General features: G+C 49.4%; 1 protein-coding gene across 1 annotated transcript in view; it reads left to right on the top strand.

The window, feature by feature from the left end:
• The first annotated feature begins 1,244 nt into the window (after window positions 1–1,244).
• LOC144717925 (bone morphogenetic protein 7-like) overlaps window positions 1,245–17,939 on the top strand; it is a 48,116-nt gene continuing 31,421 nt past the window's right edge. Inside the window, exon 1 of the mRNA XM_078593735.1 lies at window positions 1,245–2,774. Coding sequence (XP_078449861.1) covers window positions 2,378–2,774 — 397 coding nt within the window. The 5' untranslated portion in view covers window positions 1,245–2,377. The remainder of the gene's footprint in view (window positions 2,775–17,939) is intronic.

Here is a 17,939-nt window from a genome sequence, read left to right as displayed (position 1 = left end):
CGAGGCTCAAAAGAAAGCCGTCTCTGGTGTGGACCAATCAGTTTCATGGACAATGCCAATATATTAGTGTTTTTCGTTTGCATTTTGACCACCATTATTGTGGTTAATGCACACATGATTCCTTGTAAAAAAGGTTTCAGTTTTGTTGCCATAAAAAAGGGGAAAAACCCTATTATATCGTTGTTACTCGTGGCCTATTTTATTTTATGCCATACTCATGAATGTGACTCAAGGACCAGGTTTTGACCGAACGAAAAAACCCATCTGACTGGCGAATGTTGGGCCACGGGTGACCTCTCGACTGGAAAGTAAAGTGCTTTGTGAACATTGCATATTGGTGACGCAGTCGGCAGTCCGGACACTACTCTTTGGTTTTTTCGGTAAAGTCACGTAGGTAAAAAATCTAATAAAGTAAATGAAAACAACTAAATTAAATCACGACGTTTCGGGCGCAACACAAGCACCCTTCAGGTGGGAACAGCCTAGCGAAAGCACACCCGCTGCGTTGTCCCCACCTGAAGGAGGGACGCTTGTGTTATGCCCGAAACGTGATTTAATTTAGTTTTCATTTATTTTATTTTTTACTTACGTGACTTTACCGAAAAAAAAGAGTATGAATCCTTGCAGTCACGAAAGCTTCAAATCTAGAAGTCCAGACACCCACCTCCAAATACGCCGGCAGCGATGTAACGCACAAATAATTAAATATAAAACAACGCCGGTCAATAACACTGCCACAAAGAGGGGATACGGATGTAATGTAGGCGACGTCTTGGGTTCCTCTGCTAATAATCGGGGTCATTGCCCCCCCCCCCTTATCTCTCCAAACACCACAAGCCACACGCGGTTTGCGTGAAGGTCGAGCGATGATGGACCTGCGATTGACGTTACAGCGTTACGTTCAGCCCCCCCCCCCCCCGGCTTTTGTAGCGGGTGTAAAACTTTATGTAGTTTGCATCAGAACGAGTTTTTTTTGTTTTGCCAAACGCTCATGCCGCTGCAGGTCGTCACCTACGGACAGCGCCTTCATCACGCTCGATCAGCTCGCTAACCCCCCCCCTTCCCCAACGCCAGGGCACCGATCATTTGCCCACACCTTGCGGTGACCCCCCCCCCTCCATCCATTTAAAGTCAGGAGGGCGGGGGCTTGTCCCACCCTCCACACACATTTTTTTGAAATCCCTCTTCTACTTTTTTGTGTGGCCCAATGTCCATTAGGAAGCTTTGGGCTCCACCCTTTGCCTGGTCCCGCCTTTTTGAGTAATAGAATCCTCCCATCCCTCCTCCATCATCACCACCAGCAGCAAGCAACACAACCACCACCTCTCCTCCTCCTCCTCCCCCCTCGACTCTTCCATTGTCCCGAGGGATTAAGTGCCGCATGTGGCTTGGCTGGCGTGCACTGTACTGTGGTTCAGCAACTCGAGGAACAAATCGAGAATTATCGGCATTTGTGTGTGTGTGTCTTTGCAGTTCGGTTACCACACACGTGCGGAGTGGGGAGCATTGTCTGCGGACGCACGTAAGGGAAGAGGGGACTGGATTTTTTGGAAGCTTCCTGCCTTTTTTTTACATCTTCTCTTGTGGTTCTCTCTCGTGCGTGCGCGCGTGTTTGCAAAGGCTGTTTAAAAAAAAAAGTTTAAAGAAAGGTCATCATCGTCATCATCATCATAATACACGAGCCGTGCTTGGTGGTGGAGCAAACACGTGCTTCAGCTCTTGGGAAGACGAGGGAGGGTTGCGTGTCGTCCCACCACTCGCGGCTCAATGAGTTGCGCATTGAGGACTGGCAAACTCGTGAAAAGCGACTGGGTTTGAGCCACTGCGCGAGTTTGCAACCAGCAGCAGCAGCAGCAATTTTATCCATCGGCGTTGCCAATATCGGAGCGAAGAAGCGCCAGCAACTTCATCATTAGCAGCAGCAGCAGCACCACCAGGTGCTACTTCGCGCTCGTCGCCAGCTCCACTACACGAGGATTAGCAGCAGCAGCACCACCAGGTGCTACTTCGCGCTCGTCGCCAGCTCCACTACACGAGGATTGTTAGCAGCAGCAGCAGCATCATCGTCGGCACCCGTCAGCAGAAACTTCCTGAGTAGCACAGAGAGTTACCGCCGCAACCAGGAACTTCGCCATCACCGGTGGTTACCATCAAGTCGCCGATGCAAAGAAGGCACCACTGACACTCGGGAGCGTTACCGTTAGCGCACTCGAAGCAGCAGCAGCAGCAGCAGATCGTCAGCGTCGTAACCATCATCACGATCGACGGCACCACAAGCGTTCGTCACCATCATCAGTAGCGGCACCACCAGCAGCAGTAGCAGCAGCAGTAGCGTCATCAACAGGTCCCATCATCATCATCAGCAGCACCACCAACCATGCCGGGAATCATCGCCCGCTGCTGCTGCTGCTGCACCCTGCTCGCCTTGGCGGCCGCCGTCTTCACGGCCGAGAACGAGATCCACTCGAGTTTCCTGCAGAGGCGCCTGCGTGGCCAGGAGAAGAAGGAGATTCAACGGGAGATCCTCTCCATCCTGGGGCTGCCGCACCGCCCCAGGCCCCAGCAGTACGGCAAACTCGCCGCGGCCCCCATCTTCATGCTGGACCTGTACAACGCACTGGCGGTGGAGCAGGGTGGAGGCGGTGTGGCCGAGGGAGCTCACGGCGGCGTCCAGCCGGTGCTGCTGCCCACGCAGACGCTGCCGCTCGTCAGCCTACAGGAGAGCAGCACCTTCCTCAACGATGCCGACATGGTCATGAGCTTCGTCAACCTCGGTGAGCGCGGCCGGTGGAGGAGGAGGAGGACGACGCGCGTGTGTGGTGCGCGCGCCGCATCTTGTGCGTGCGCGCGCGTGCGTGTGTGTGGGGAGCGGTGGTGTCGTGGTTAGCGCTGCGCTACGAACCTGGCCCACCCGAGTTCGATTTGCCGCTCACGGCCAACATTTCTGGACCGGTCCTGGGCCTCCTCCTCTAGGTCGACTCGGCCTCAAATGAGTGACCTGGGGAGACAAAGGCGGTCGGGCGTGGTGCTGGCCAACCACCCCCTCGTGTGCCGTTCTGGCCTTCATAGGTGTTGCTCGCTAAGAGCACTTGCCCCAACAGTCTGTTACAGGCTGTATGGGGGATCTTTGTCTTTGTGTGTGTTCTAGACTCCCTTTTATACTGCTTGTGATCAGATGCGGAATATTGTTTGCTGGAGGAATCCGATGAGCAACGAAGCTCTTTCTTGTTTTCACGGATGTCCTGCAGTTTCACAGATGCCCGGGTGGCGAGTGGGATGACACCCGGCTACCTTGGCACACGTTTAAACTGGCCGCAAACCCCGCTGATGAGATGCAGAGAGATTGAAGGCGGTTCGACAAATACTGCTGGGAAGTGTAGTTCTAGAATCTAGAAGGGTCGCCGTAGGTTGATGGATCAGAGTGTTGCATACATTTCACCTGTGAAGTTATCGGCTGCGTCTTTAAGACTCGTTTTCAAGAGTGTGCCTACAATGGGATGTTTGCTTTGGGCCATTCCGTTGTACGTAATGGGTGTTTCGCTTCGTTTGGGAGTGAGAATACCCACACTGATTAGGGGATAACGCTCAAAGTTGTACACAACTGGAGGAGCCTCGTTGTCATACTGCAGTCGTCTGGCTACGTACGGTGTGGAAGAAGTTCAACATACATACAACCGGCATAGCGACAGCTCTGTTCTTCACCTGAGGACGGCTGCTTGCGTTGAGGCCGAAACGTCGTGAGAATTTGATCTTATATTGAAATTGTATTATTTTATTATTTCCCTTCTATGTGACTTTACCGAAAGAACCAAGAATATGAATCCATGCAGTCACGAAAGCTTTAAATCGAAATTTAATCGGGATAGCGGAGTTGAGTCTGAAACTAATATACGTGATCCGCCAACCCTAGCAACTATGACATTTGATTCTCTATGTCCATGTAACATTGTGAGTTAAACAGGGGTGATCCATTTATAGACAGCCCGCTACAGTAACGAGGAGAGGGCATCACAAAGAAGTCTATTTGATTTCAAAGCATCCCAAAACGTTCTACCGTGAGTCTCGATGTACGTGTCAACCCATCTAGCCCTCTTCTCTCTGTAAGATGTGGAGCCACCCATCTCACAATACTGTAATCGATCACCTTTCTAGAGAAAGGGTAATTGGAAAGCACTAGGGTGTCGATAAATGGATCGCCATGTATAAATGTACGTGCACATTAATAGGGTGCGTTATGTACACACTTGATTCTATATTTAGCTCGTACTGCTAAATATTTAGTGTACACACTTGTGTATATGTAAGCGTACTACACATTCATATGGCACAATGCATGCCTCTGCCTTGTGCCCATCCACTACACGGGACCTCCCCAGAATGCCGTGTCGGTCATGTGGATTGTTTGACCATACTTCACCCCGCTGGTCAATGCGGATTGGTGAAACGCGTTGAGAGAGGTGGCCATGCAGGGGCCGGGTTAGGCGTCACTCGCTACTTATGTCAGCCGTGGCCGGGTAGAGAACTCAGGTGGCGGGTTAGCAGGGCATGGCGCACACCAAACTACACAAGACGACGCATTTGCTGTGTATGGCATTGCTATGCTGATCATGTGCGAGCCATACAATACACGGTGGCGGCGTGCCTTTGTGTTCACTGCGGTTTACAAATGGGAAGTAACTATCAATGCTAAATGCCCTTTAAATCACTGTTGTGAGAGTTCATTTCGAGTCAACACCAATACGTCATTTATCCCGGCGTGCCGCAATATTGGCGGCGCAGCAATTCAGGCCCGAGTGCTAATCATCTTCACTTTGGTTCTGTGGTTAATAGCTGGGGCATAACAGGTGTTATAGGCTGCTCGGGGGGGAGGGGGGGTGGTTACCAGAGGTGTGGACTCGAGTCATGTGACTTGGACTCGAGTCAGACTCGAGTCATGAATTTGATGACTTGCGACTCGACTTGGACTTGCATAACAATGACTTTGTCCCACCTATGAGATGTGGACTCGAGTCATGTGACTTGGACTCGAGTCAGACTCGAGTCATGAATTTGATGACTTGCGACTCGACTTGGACTTGCATAACAATGACTTTGTCCCACCTCTGGTGGTTACTACGCGGTGGGGAGCAGTGCATCATTATCCACCCCCCCCCCCCCGACTTTCACCGAAGCGCGTACTGGACCGGCGTGGTGAAGTATGGTCAAACAACTGCCACGACCCGCACGGCGCGGGGGGGGAGGCCTTCATCCAGCAGTGGATTTACCAAAATAAAGCGCCTCGCGCGCGCGTCAAACGGTCTGAACAACGTGGGGATCATGACCATTCCGTTCTAAAACTGTTCAGCAGCAGCGACATTCCAACAGAGTGTGGCCTCTTGCTTGCTTGCCCTTCTTCGTATGGATGTTGAACTTCTTTGGCGCCGTACGTAGCCAACCGTGCTAATCGGAGACGCGGGGCGGGGGTTGGGGTGTGTAAGAACAACAAACTAAACACAAAACAAAACCTGTTCTAAAGAAATGAGTGTTCAGTCGAGTTGTAAAAGTGCACAGTTCCAGCGGCGTCATTCAATCAAATCACCTGGAATGCCACAGATCTCGCAAGAAGCTAAGCGGATTTAAACCTGGTTAGTGTTTGTATGGGCGACTGCCACGCATTAAACAACGACCATTTGAATTTTGATTTAAAGCTTTCGTGACTGCAGGTATTCATATTCTTGGTTCTTTCGGTAAAGTCAAATTTTCTTGCTGTGGATTTCACACCTGATGACGATTGCTTGTGTTGCAGTCGAAACGTCGTGAGAATTTTTATTGTTTTATATTTATATTATTTTGTTATTTCCCTTCTACGTGACTTTACCGAAAGAACCAAAAATATATAACAACCATTTGGCTACTGCAAATGCCATTGTTGAACTGCGCTGCACTTGAATACTTCCACGTGTGTGATCCCTGCCTTTACAATCCCGCACGAATAAGGGTGGTGAAGTATGGTCAAATAAGCCCCCCCCCCGCCGCAAACCCGCACTACAGCGGATTGGCAAGCGGGACTGCACGTGTATATGCATCGCCTAAGCTAACACGGGAGTTGATCCACTTGATGATATATACCCCCACTGATTTCTAGTGTACACCTCTACTTATTTGAAACAGCTGATTAAATCCAGCCGTGTGGCACTTATGTAAGCGATGGCTCCACGCCTAACATAGGAGAGTGAGTGTTAAAAGATGTAAGTGTAATGGGACTCCCAGTTATCTGTAACTCCATCGGCCCCGTACGGTCTATACTCAGTGTGCAGTAGACCGCTGTTCACAGACTGGCTCTAGCAGACAGAAGAAGAAAGTGCCTCTCATGGCTCCAGCTGACTCATCTCGAGCAGCCCTCCACCAGTTGCCACGCTGTGCGTTTGTTGCTCCACAAACAGCATCTGAAGCTAATAAACGTGAGGTTAATCCTTCGAGTGCTGAGCGCAGTGGCTTGGGCCCTCGATGATGGATGGTCGTGACCCCGCAAGCACAACTCATGTTAGGGATTCGCACGTGCACCGCATTCCGTTCATTCTCTTGACTCAACAAAACCCGCGGAGATGTGTGATGCGATGCCCCCCTGCTCTGTAAACACAGCCATCGCCGCCACTTAGAAAGAAGCGAAACGGATTTGGCCTCGTCCATAGATTTTTTTTTGAAAGTGAGGTTCGTTGAAACTAGTGCCGGTTGAGTGTGTAAGGTACAAGCCAACAACATTTTCCTTGTCGGTTATGCACAAAACAGATCTGTGGCTCTCTATCCTGGCCACCACCATCACCCCCCTCTCCATTTTCTCTCTCTCTATGGCGTGGGTCGATTCCATGACCTGTTGAGAATAATGTGTTATGGAGGAGAGCCATTTCGGGCAACATCACCGATTGTATATTTTCCACGTCGAGGGCAGTGTTATTGACGAATGTGTTGATGGGGTTTTTTTGTGGCGGGAAGAGGGGGTGTTATTTGCGCTTGTACAACACTGCCAATGTACTATCACCAAATAATGTGTAACTTTTGCAATTAAGTTAAGAGAGTCATCAGAAACCGGTGGAGTATCTTTACCATCACCCTGTAAATACTCGGTGGTGTGTCCCCCCTACTGTATGCTGTGCCCTTTGTCTTTTTCTTAAATCTCCCCTCCCCCATATCTCCAGGGCAGTGTAATCGCCCCGTATGCGTGGGTGTTCTCCCTGCAACTCCGATTGTCTCCCACGCAGAAACGAATTCATTTCGGAAATTGCAAATTGCATGAGCATCTTCCCAAAACAATAATTTTCGACACCACCGTTTTTTTTTTCTTCTTCCCCTTCTGGATACGTAACAGGCCATTCATACTTTCGTGACAATACTCGCCGCCTTAATTCGCCTACGGTTTGGTTCTAAATAAGAGGTTATAAATTAACTGACCGTGTGACGATTGTGGCATAATCGGGCATCTGTGCAACCCAAGGCCATCCCAGCGCCGCTGTTTATACAGACCCCGGTGAGAAATGAGGACACACAAACGCGCTTTGGATCCCCTCCCACATGCATTGTCTAAGCAAGCCCGGTAATGCAGAACCCTCCTTAAAACAAGCCACAGCGCGGTGTTTCAGGGTGACAACTATTTACAACCCACACGATGTGGGGAGGGAGGCCCTCATCCAGCAGTGGATTGGCAAAGGGGCTGTATATGTACATGTATAGCCAATGTGACGAACACAACCACAAACTAGAAACAAAACAACAAAAATCACAATACAAATGAGATGGAAATAAGCTATAACAAAAACTATCGAATAATAAATCACTCGCCTCCTGGGTACACAAAGGGCATTGGGCTCTCCTGGGAATGTAAATGATGACTAAAACAACATCGATCCAATGTGTAATCTTATAATTTTTTGTATAACTGCTATAATTATCCCTTCGGTGCCTATATGGCCAGGTGCGTTTATCCCAACACATCGAGGGGTCTTTGTTGTCTCTACAGAAGTCGCCCCCCACCCCTTGCCCCAGGCTATCCTGTCCCCCACCATTCAGCCTCCCATTCTCATTCAGTTTCCACTCCAAAGGCGACTACGTGGCTTCCTGTCCACTTAGCACAGGGGCAGCCGAGCAGCCCGGGGCCATAGGCAGCTCGCCAAGCCTGCATTCCAGGTGTTCTCACCAAGGCAAGAGACACACAGAGAGAAAGAGAGGGCCCTTGAGATTCTGCACTGCCAAAAGTGGGCCACTTTGGCTTTTGAATGTGAGACAAAAGAGGGGTGAATGCCCAGCAGTTTGAGTCATACGCAGTAAATAACGTGTTTACCGTATTCTCCGGGTTATAAGAATCAGAATATGCATGCATACTGGAGGAATCCGATGATCTATGAAGCTCTTTATCACAGATAAGACGTGCTGGATAGTAAGACGCGCACCCCACATTTTGTACCTGGTGTCAATAACTATGCAAATCTGATGACACAGACACACCGGATTATAAGAAGCATCCCCTAACGTGTGCTTTGTGTAACATGGGTAAGTGGAAGAGCACGTGTCCAGAGTGACAGAGATTGATGGACATGTTTCATGATGGACATGTTTCATGATGGACTGCAGAGTTTACGTTTGGCACAAGCAGAGTTTACGTTTGGCACAAGTTGAGGGCAATTAGAAGACAAATACGTGAACAACGCTGATCAACCGCAATACGAAGTGTGGGGAGGTGAAATTGGCTTCTCTCGCTCGTGTGTCGTCAGGCTTAGCCGAATGGTCACATCCCGCTGAGTGTGACGCTAAAGGCAATAAAAAGCAGGCGAAATCCCACGACCAATTTTTGTCTGCCGCAGTAACCACTTGTGGACTCACTCAGTCCGGTATATTTCTCAACTGCAGTGAATACGCCTTGAGATGTCGTCGCAAGTTAACGCTTCACAAATTCAAAGTGGAACTGTGCACATTGGGAAGAGAGAATGAATGCACAGCAGTATACACGTATACCGTTAAACACCATATCTCAGAATGTACACGTACATTAGACGCGATATACACTGCACTGTATATATATAGGTAAAACGTCCATGAAATGGCACGAATTCCAAAGAACACCTTGTGCACATATTTGCCTTTTCAGAGCAAATATTTCGGGCACCTTTGCGGTTTCGTGTATTTGGTTATAACCCCGTACTTTTGTCCCCCCCCCCACCCCACTGGCAAAGTGTGAGGAATTCACCGTTGATTGCGTGTTATGGCCGGGTTCAAACTTGTATATTTGTTTGGAGACACAAAAAATGTCGGGTTAATCCTTCGGGTCAGTAATCCTGGTGGGACTTCCCTTGGCAGTTAATGGGGCGGTGGTGGTGGCGGGGGGGTGGGGGGGGCTTCGGCGCCGAGGGAGGGGAGGGATGGCAGCCCCCCACCCCTCTGTTTGTTGGCACCAATATTTGCAGTATCTTAGCCCCCCCCCTTCCGAAAGCTGTAAGAACGGAATGTGGCTAAGTGTCCGCGCGGGGGGTTTAAAGGCCATCATGTGACAAGGCGGCTACCAGCAACCAAGGAGAGGCATACTTATTAGTGCCTAGGGCTTCCGGCAGAGCGAGTGTTGGTTTGGTGGCTTTAAACTCTCATCACGATTTGCATTTTAAAGGGGGGCGGGGGGGATATGTCCCGCTGGTGTTATTGGGAATCGTGGTTGAACGTTTCACTCCACGTTCTGAGAGCTTTGACGTCGACATCAAGATGCTTCTTCAGGGACAGCACACGGCACAACCCATTAAAAAACGCATCTGATGTGCTGTGTGAAGAAAGGGCCTTTGCCTGAAACGTCGCCTATGGAGTCTGCATGTCTCTCTCCCCCCTGGTTGCATGGATTTTTCTCCAGGTCCTCCAGTTTTCCCCTCCACATTTAGAAACATGCGTTTCGAGTATTTGGCTACTATAAATGTCCACGTGATAAGCCACTTCGTTGAGCTATCATTTGTGGACAGGTTACCTCTGAAAAAGAGCTACATAGCTCAATGGGCCTTACCTGGTAAAATACAAAATAGTTTTAGTTTATCGGCTATAAACTGCGGGGCTGAATAGAGGTCAGGACAGTGCAGTGCCGCTAAAACCATTATTGTAGAGTTCATCTGAACTCCCACATCTTTGCTACCCACATTCACCAACGCGCACTGACCGGCGCGGTGCAGTGTGATCAAAAAATCCCCCTGATCCGCACAGCTTGGAGAAAACTTTATCTAGCAGTGAACAGATAAAGGCCTCTACATGCGTATATACAATTTCACAGCACTTAGCACTTCCCATTTGACAAAAAAATTGCTATATAGCTCAGTGGACCTTACCTGGTAAAATAAAAAAAATAGTGTAGTTTTATATTTCATACTCTTTTGTTCTTTCTGTACGGTGTCATTGGCGAATGCGGGCGTCTTTTTGTTGTTCGAAAAAACAAACAAACCGTACAGCACATTCTAGATTTGAAGCTTATTATTGTTGTCACTTCATACAGCAAATCTGGCTGTGACGGTCCCACCTGATGACGGAGACTTGTGTTGCCTCCGAAACGTCGTGATGTATTATTATTTTATTTTTTATTAATATTAATTTCATTTTTAACCTACGTGACTTTACCGAAAAAACTAAGAGTTTGTACAGCACACCCGCAATATGCGTGTTCGTCCACCAGTCGATGGCTCTCACGCACGAAGTGTACGGCTGTGGCACCGGGGACAAAAGCTGGCCCCAGCACGTGTGCAAATCGACACCTCTCCACGGGCGTCTGTGTTGGACCGGCACAGGCATTTAACTTCAGCCCCGTTTCGTGAGAACTCCACGGACGCTGCCGCGCACGTGTTCTATGCTTCGACGAAAGCTGCGGGGAAAATGTCAAATGCCTGTTAAGAAATGACGTGCGCAATTAGACATTTGCACGCTGTGTAATTGTTACTATGTGTAGCATTATTATTGTTGTTGTTGTTGTTGCAAGCTCCAGTCTCATTGCACTTGCACCGATTTTCATCATCGCAGCCCTTTGTCAGTGCAGCCATGCTGTGGATGCCTCCCCCGTGCATGCTGCGTTGGTAATTTGACCATACTTCACCATGGTGGTCACTGCAGGTTGTCGGAGGTGGGGCTGGGGGGAGAGGGGGGGAGGGCCCATTGAAAGGCTCTGATATGTCTTGACACAAATGTTCGCTGTGTGGCCAGGATTCAAACTCTCGGCTCGCTGGTTTCATAGTGCAGTGCACTAACCACTGCACCACAACTCCACTCACTGATTTAATAATATTCCGCTATGACCCCAGAGAGAAGGGGCTTTAAGGTATCCTCATACGTTGATGCAGCTTTTTTGTACTATGTCGAACGTCTTTCGCACCGTACGTAGCCCAACCGTGCTAATCTTGTGTGGGTGTCGGTGTGTAGCACTGCGCTACAAACCCGGCAACACGAGTTTGATTGCCGCTCACGATCAGCAACGGGGGCAAATATTTGAACCAGTCCTGGACCTCCCGCAGGAGTACTTGTGATTAGCTGGGTTATAAAGAGTTGCGCCGTTATAAAACTGTGTATAGAAAACAAAAACAGAAGGGGCGCAAGCTCCTTAAGGAACATTGCACAACTAACAAACTTGTTCACGGTCATAAACGAGTGTATCTTGTGCGGTGTGTGTGTCAACATCAGCACTGGGGGAGACAAAGACGTCCGGGCGTGGTGCTGGCCACGCGACCCCCTCGTGTGCCGCGTTGGTCTTCAGTAGAGGTGTTATTTTGTGTACAGTGCTTGCCCCGAGATTCTGTTGAATCACGGGAAGGGGATTTTTTTCCCCCTTTGTTTGCCTACCTCGTAACCTCGAGTTCCTACGGTCAAACCAGCTCACCTGATTCAAATTTTATATATATACACTGTATACTGAGACGAGGTCAATTGAAGGGGGGTGAGTCTTCCACCCTTGTCTTTTTCTCGCTCACACGAGTTGGATTTTCCTCGCTGTGTGCAGATCATCAGATGCGATTTCGTACGTTACGTGATGCGCTCGTGCATTCTTTCCCAATGGGCATTGGGGTCGTTGCTGTGTCGTGTCGTTGCACGTGTGATGATACATTGCCTGTTCCTATTCTTAGGTTTTTCGGTAAAGTCACGTAGGTAAAACAATTTAATTAATAAAAGTAAAATAAAAATAATATAATAAAATAAAATAATATTATAAAATATTATTATATAATAAAATAAAATGCGTAGACCCTATTTATCCAGCAGTGGATTGGCAAATTGGAAATGCATGATGCACGTGCAAGGGAACCCAGTAGTGCAGCGGGAGTGTGCACTACAAACCCGGCAACCCGATTTTTCATTCCTGCTCACGGCCAACACCAGGTGACGATTATCTGAACCGGTCCTGGGCTTCTCCTAGGTCGACTCAGCCTCAAATAAGTACCTCGTGCGGTGCGTGAACACCACTACTCGGGATACAAAGGCGGCCGGGCGTGGTGCCGGCCACCCACCCACCCACTCGTGTGCCGTGACGGCCTTCGTAGCTGCTCCGTCCCAACTTGGACACCTGTGAAAAAGGGCTTCATAGCTCATTGGATTGCTCCAGGATGAATACAGATTCTGAATCTGGCGATAGCACCTGCCCCAGCGGTCTGTGAAGGCAACACTGCGGGGAGGGGGCTTCGTCCGTGTCAGAGTCTGTGAAGTGCATCGGGGTGTCCAGTGATGAGTGACGTGTCTGTTGCTGCTCGAGACAATTTTGTCCTCTGCGCGTCTCCGTGTGGATGTTGACGGCGCTGTCATCCCACACCTGTCAACCCCCCCATCAGTGCCCCCTTACCTTATTACACACCAATTCAGACCTCAACGGGCACCCCGTGCCCCTTATACATCTCAACGTTCATCCTACAAAGTCCCATCACAAGGGAGAAACACAAACAAATGGACACATTTTTTTTTAGCCCGTATTGAAACGGCTTTACGCCATATGGACCTGAAAACTCAATTCTCCGTCGTGCTCTCGTCCCCTCCTGCTTCTCTCCCGTTTGCCACCGCGGCTTTAACGTCCCGTTATCACGCTCGCTCTCGAGCCCAATTATGATTATTATTCCCCCGAAGTTTTGTTGCCGTTCAAGCTTTGGTTCAACAAACTCGAGTCCAGCGACCGTGCGCACGGCGTTCTGTAATTCCATCTGCCCCTCCTACCCCCCCACCACCTCTGTGATTGCTCCACTTTTTTTCCAACCACTCTGTGGTCGTCCACGGTGTTTATGACTGACCAAAGCCGTGCTGTTAACCCGGCCCACCTGAGTTGGATTCCCAGCCATGGATAATAGTTGTGTCCTGGCCTTGCATTGTATCAACCCCAGAGTGACTCGTGTGGTGAAGTATGGTCAGAAACTCTCCCCCCAGTGGAGATTGACAGAGAGCTGTAATTAGTACCCCTCTAATCACAGTGTAAAAAAAGAAAGATTCTTATGTGAAATCATGACCACAAATCGTGGGATGGGGGGGGGGTCCAAAACCTACACCAATTTAAAATGACTGCTTTGAGTCTAAGACCACGCTAGCCCCTACCCTTCATCATCTCACTTGCCCACTCTTGGTTTTCCATTCCCCCGGTATGTCTGATCCTGTTATTGCATTAGAAACCCGAATTGACAACAGAGCTGCGGTGTTCCCCCCCTCCTCCTCCCCCCTGCCGACCCCTTTTCTACCACTGGATACGCCACATTTCAGGAGAGTTCACAGAATTTTGACATTTCGGAGAATTTCACATGTCACGATCTGCCCAACGCGATGATGCCTCTCATCTGTACACGGCAATCCGGCGCTCCTTACACTCGCCATCTTGACATCCATACCTCTCGTCCTGAACGATGAGCTTAAAAAAAAAGTTTTCATAATTATACTGGAAAGATATCGGAATGTTAAAGGCTCCGTGGTTCCTTAAACGCCTCACTGTACCTGCATTTCACTTAATAAGCATAAACTGTACGCGGGTAGCTGTACTCTCAGCGACCTGCAGGGGTTTTTTTTCAGGAGGAACTCGTTTGCCACGTACCGATCTCGGCCGATGGGTTTTTAGATCTTCAAGACAAATTGTCGAGACGTTGCCCCTCTCACCCCATCCGGCAAACAGCAAAGCCTCCTCTTTGCCGCTACACTTAGCGCCATCGCCACCTATTAATCACCCCCTTGGGAATGAAGCGCGTTTGGGTTGGGAAACTTTATAGAGTTCGGGTGGTGGTAAAGATATAATCTATTTATTGCATGTACTTTATCAGGTGATCATATCTTGCGGTGAAGACATGGGCGGAGTTTGGCAAATTTATGCATTTATTTCAGTAGTTTGCGATTAAGATAAAAAAATAAATTAATGATATGCACCCGCGATCTCTAATGTAATGGACAAAGCGAACCCCTGTCCCTCCGCCCCCAAATATAGAAGTCAAACTCCGCCTATGGGTAAAGGCATCACCTTTGAGAGTTTTCGCATGAAAGTTGCGGTTGGAAACAGTCGCTTACCCCCCCCTCCCCGAAGAAGAATAACAACCACTTACCATACGTGAGCTGGCATGTAACGATGCCTGGGTTAACTTAGACTCTTTGCGCTCACGATGCGCACATCGCATCACGCGTTTGAGAGACGACCATTACCCCAAATTATGAAAAGTTCCAAGTTGAATCGCTGCGGGGTTGAAAAGCGGAGGCCTTTGTGCGATTCGTTGCTCTTCTCGAGTCAATCGGCATGGCTCGAAGTAAGTGGGAGGAAAAACAAAAGTCCGGTTAAAATTGGGAGACGCAACGGCGAGTTTAGTGTTTGTTGTCCTTCCCCCGCACCTCCGATTAGCACGGCTGGCTACGTGCGGAGCGGAGGATCTTCAGCGTACCTACATACAGCTAGAGCAGTTATTGGAGGCAGATCAGGATCGAAATGATGAAATAGAGGGAGTTGGGGACAAGGATCAGGTTTGGTGTGCTATTGGAAAAAGAAACGTAATGAAAAGCAATATACCAATGTGCTTAAAGAGGAAGTAATTTGTTTTCATTAAAAAAACCTGTTGTGACATAACTCAGAAACGTGGACATTGGCAAATAAAATTGAACAACGGCTGAAAAGCGAACAAAGAAGAAGCATGCCGAGATGCATGCTTGGAATAATTACACGGAGAGACATGAAGAGGAACACGTGCACCAGAGAAAGTGGACAATCTAGGAGACGTCAAATTGACCTTTAGGAACAGTAAGTAGGTTAAGGCCGGGACACGTCACGTGACAGGACGATGGCTGATGGCCAAGACCAACGACAGAGTGGCAGCCACGGAAAACTCCCGAGAAGACGTCCTCCACAGAGACGGAGCGATGCGATCAGCCCGTGTGCTGGAGCGGGATGGATTGTTGCGTCACAACACCCTAAGGGATGGTGACGGCAGCAGACAAATCGTGGCGGACGATGGTGACGACGAGACGCGAATGTGGCGCCGGTTTGGGTTGGTGCAGGGTTAACGGTGCCCGGCGTGCGAACGTGCGCAGGCAGGAAGCCCCCTTTGCCTTGCTCACCTTGGCAGTTCCCTGCCACGTGGTGCGCCACTGGGATTTGAGCTCTGCGTCGAGCGGTGGACTCGGCCCCCTTATGTATGCCAGGTGCGTGTGGCAGTGCAGCTAATTCGATGATTGATGGCTTCCCGGTGGAGGCGATTCCGCGCTTTGCAGGGTCTGAGTCGTTTTTTTTCTCTTTTCCGGAAGCGCCGTGACCCACGCGCCGCGCTGCCCCGCATCCCGTGCTCGCGGCCGTGCACCGGCGACGGCCTCGCCAGAGTCCCGCGGGAACGGCGCAGTGGCGGCTGCAGCAGCAGCAGCGGCAGTGGGGGGCGACGGGGGAGGTGGAGGTGTTGATCGAGCAGCGTGTGTTTTCGATGCGTGTTTTCGGGTTGTTCGGCATGATTGTCCGACGTTACCATCCCCTTGTTCCGGGAGAACCCGAGAGGAGGGTGCCGTACAACACAAACCCACGCAGCGACGATTGAGTGTTGAGGGTGGAGCGGTGGGGCAATGGTCAGCGCACTGCTGTGCAAACGTGGTGATATGAATAGATACCGAACCCTCCCCCGCCCCCAAAATGTGAACAAATATATATGCGGTATGCAATTTTTAATTCAAGCTATCGGTCCAATTTTATTTTATATGTGGTGTTCAAAGGCACTTACATTCATACACAGTATTTTCCAAGCAATTAGCTAAATGACCATCGACAAAGTGATGGCAATTGTTTTTTAATGAGAGAAACGCGATATTGTTCCATTTACAAAGAACATTTCGGGACAGAACAGGAGAAGTTTTTGAGGCACGTCTTAAATTGCTCGAATTAAAATGTGGAATAAATAAATCAACTTCGGTATGAATAATAAACGAAAGCGATCTTCATATTGACGGTGGATTTAGCCTCATCACAAGCGACGACGATGACGACGATGACGACGATGACGACGATGACGACTGGAGTGTTTTTCATCGGGCGAAAAAAATCAACAGCTCGTTTTTTAAATATATATATAATGTTCCACTTTAAACTTTATTTTATGCTGGTGCCACTGTTTTTGCTTAGCACCCTGCCAGGTCGCTTCCTCGTGGGCTGGCCATCGTAACTCGCGCCGTGGGGAGCAGCTGCTGAAGAGATTGCCGGAACGCTTAGCGAGCGTTGTGCTGCGGCAGCCTGGATCTCCCGGCGTTGCCGATGGGTTGCGAGTGATACCTTGGACCGACAGGGTGATCCTGCCGAGCTGAGAGATTTTTCCCCCCCCCCCTGCTGCACTGAGGGGGGAGGGCATTTTATACCTGTTTTTTTTTCAGGTCAAATTGTTTAAGTAATAAAAAATGCCATTTAGAATTTTTTTTTATCTTTGCTAAATTATGAACTTGAATACGTGAGATTGAGTGTCGCGCGCGTTGCACATGATGTAAATCTATTTGTTTAAATTCACAGTTAGCCAAGCACACGCACTCAAAATCCCAAAGCGTCAAACAGCGACATTGAGTGTGTAATGCACGAGGTGTTATACGTCCGTTAAATTGAGCAAGCTCGTCAGGATTTGGGAAAAGAGACGGTGGGAGGGAATTCCCCATTCCTTGTTCGAGGAAAGAAGCGGAAAGAGCTGCTTTGCGACCTGCAGGGTGGTGGTGGTGGTTGAACACCGTGGATAGGATGAAACGGTCAGTCTGGAAGACTGACGGAGCCCTCGAACGTGAGTTGAGGGATCAACGAGTGAAGTGTACGGGACCTATATCCATGGTGGTGCGCGGTTGCAGAGTGATAAGGAGGCCGACTGACTGCCGGTGAGCGAGCGAGCGGTGTGACTGAGAGCTGGGATAATCAGTCGATCTCGCTGCTTGATGTTAGAGTCTATCAGCTGGTATGCTGTACCCCAGGTGCTCTAACCCATTTTAACTACTTTGGCCAAATATGTGCTCTGGATACTGTGGTAGTAATCATTATTCAGAATTAGCATTTTGATGCATACTAGGACCTGTTCAAGTTGCATGACGTGCTGTGTAAAGTTTACGCACAAGAAACAACACCTGGGAATGTGCCCGATTTCCTCAGATCTCAGATGCTAAGCAGGGTTTTTAGCCTGGACAATGCTTGGATGGGTGACACACGCCATACAAACCAGGTTGTCAGAGGTGCATGCCGGGCTATGCTACGTTCAGCAGGGGGCAGTAGCCAAACCCATTGTTGTACTGCATTTTCTATGCTGCCCGCCTTCAAACTGTGCACTGACCAGCGTGTACGGTTAGCTAGCGTCCCCGTAACTCGCACGATGTGGGGAGGCCATCACATAGACGACGCCTAACACATTCCTCCTGCGGAGGGAGCTGGTAGGAACGTTGGGTTGCTCGGTCAATGGCCAGGGTCAACGGTGGCGTGGTGTATTCCGCAAATATGTCCGACTGTGAGTTCGGGC

The sequence above is a fragment of the Lampetra planeri genome, chromosome 4, assembly GCF_965212315.1.
Source record: "Lampetra planeri chromosome 4, kcLamPlan1.2.h2, whole genome shotgun sequence".
Lineage (NCBI taxonomy): Eukaryota > Metazoa > Chordata > Hyperoartia > Petromyzontiformes > Petromyzontidae > Lampetra > Lampetra planeri.
The sequence above is the reverse complement of the archived record's forward strand: the minus strand, read 5'-3'. Positions and strand labels throughout refer to the sequence as shown.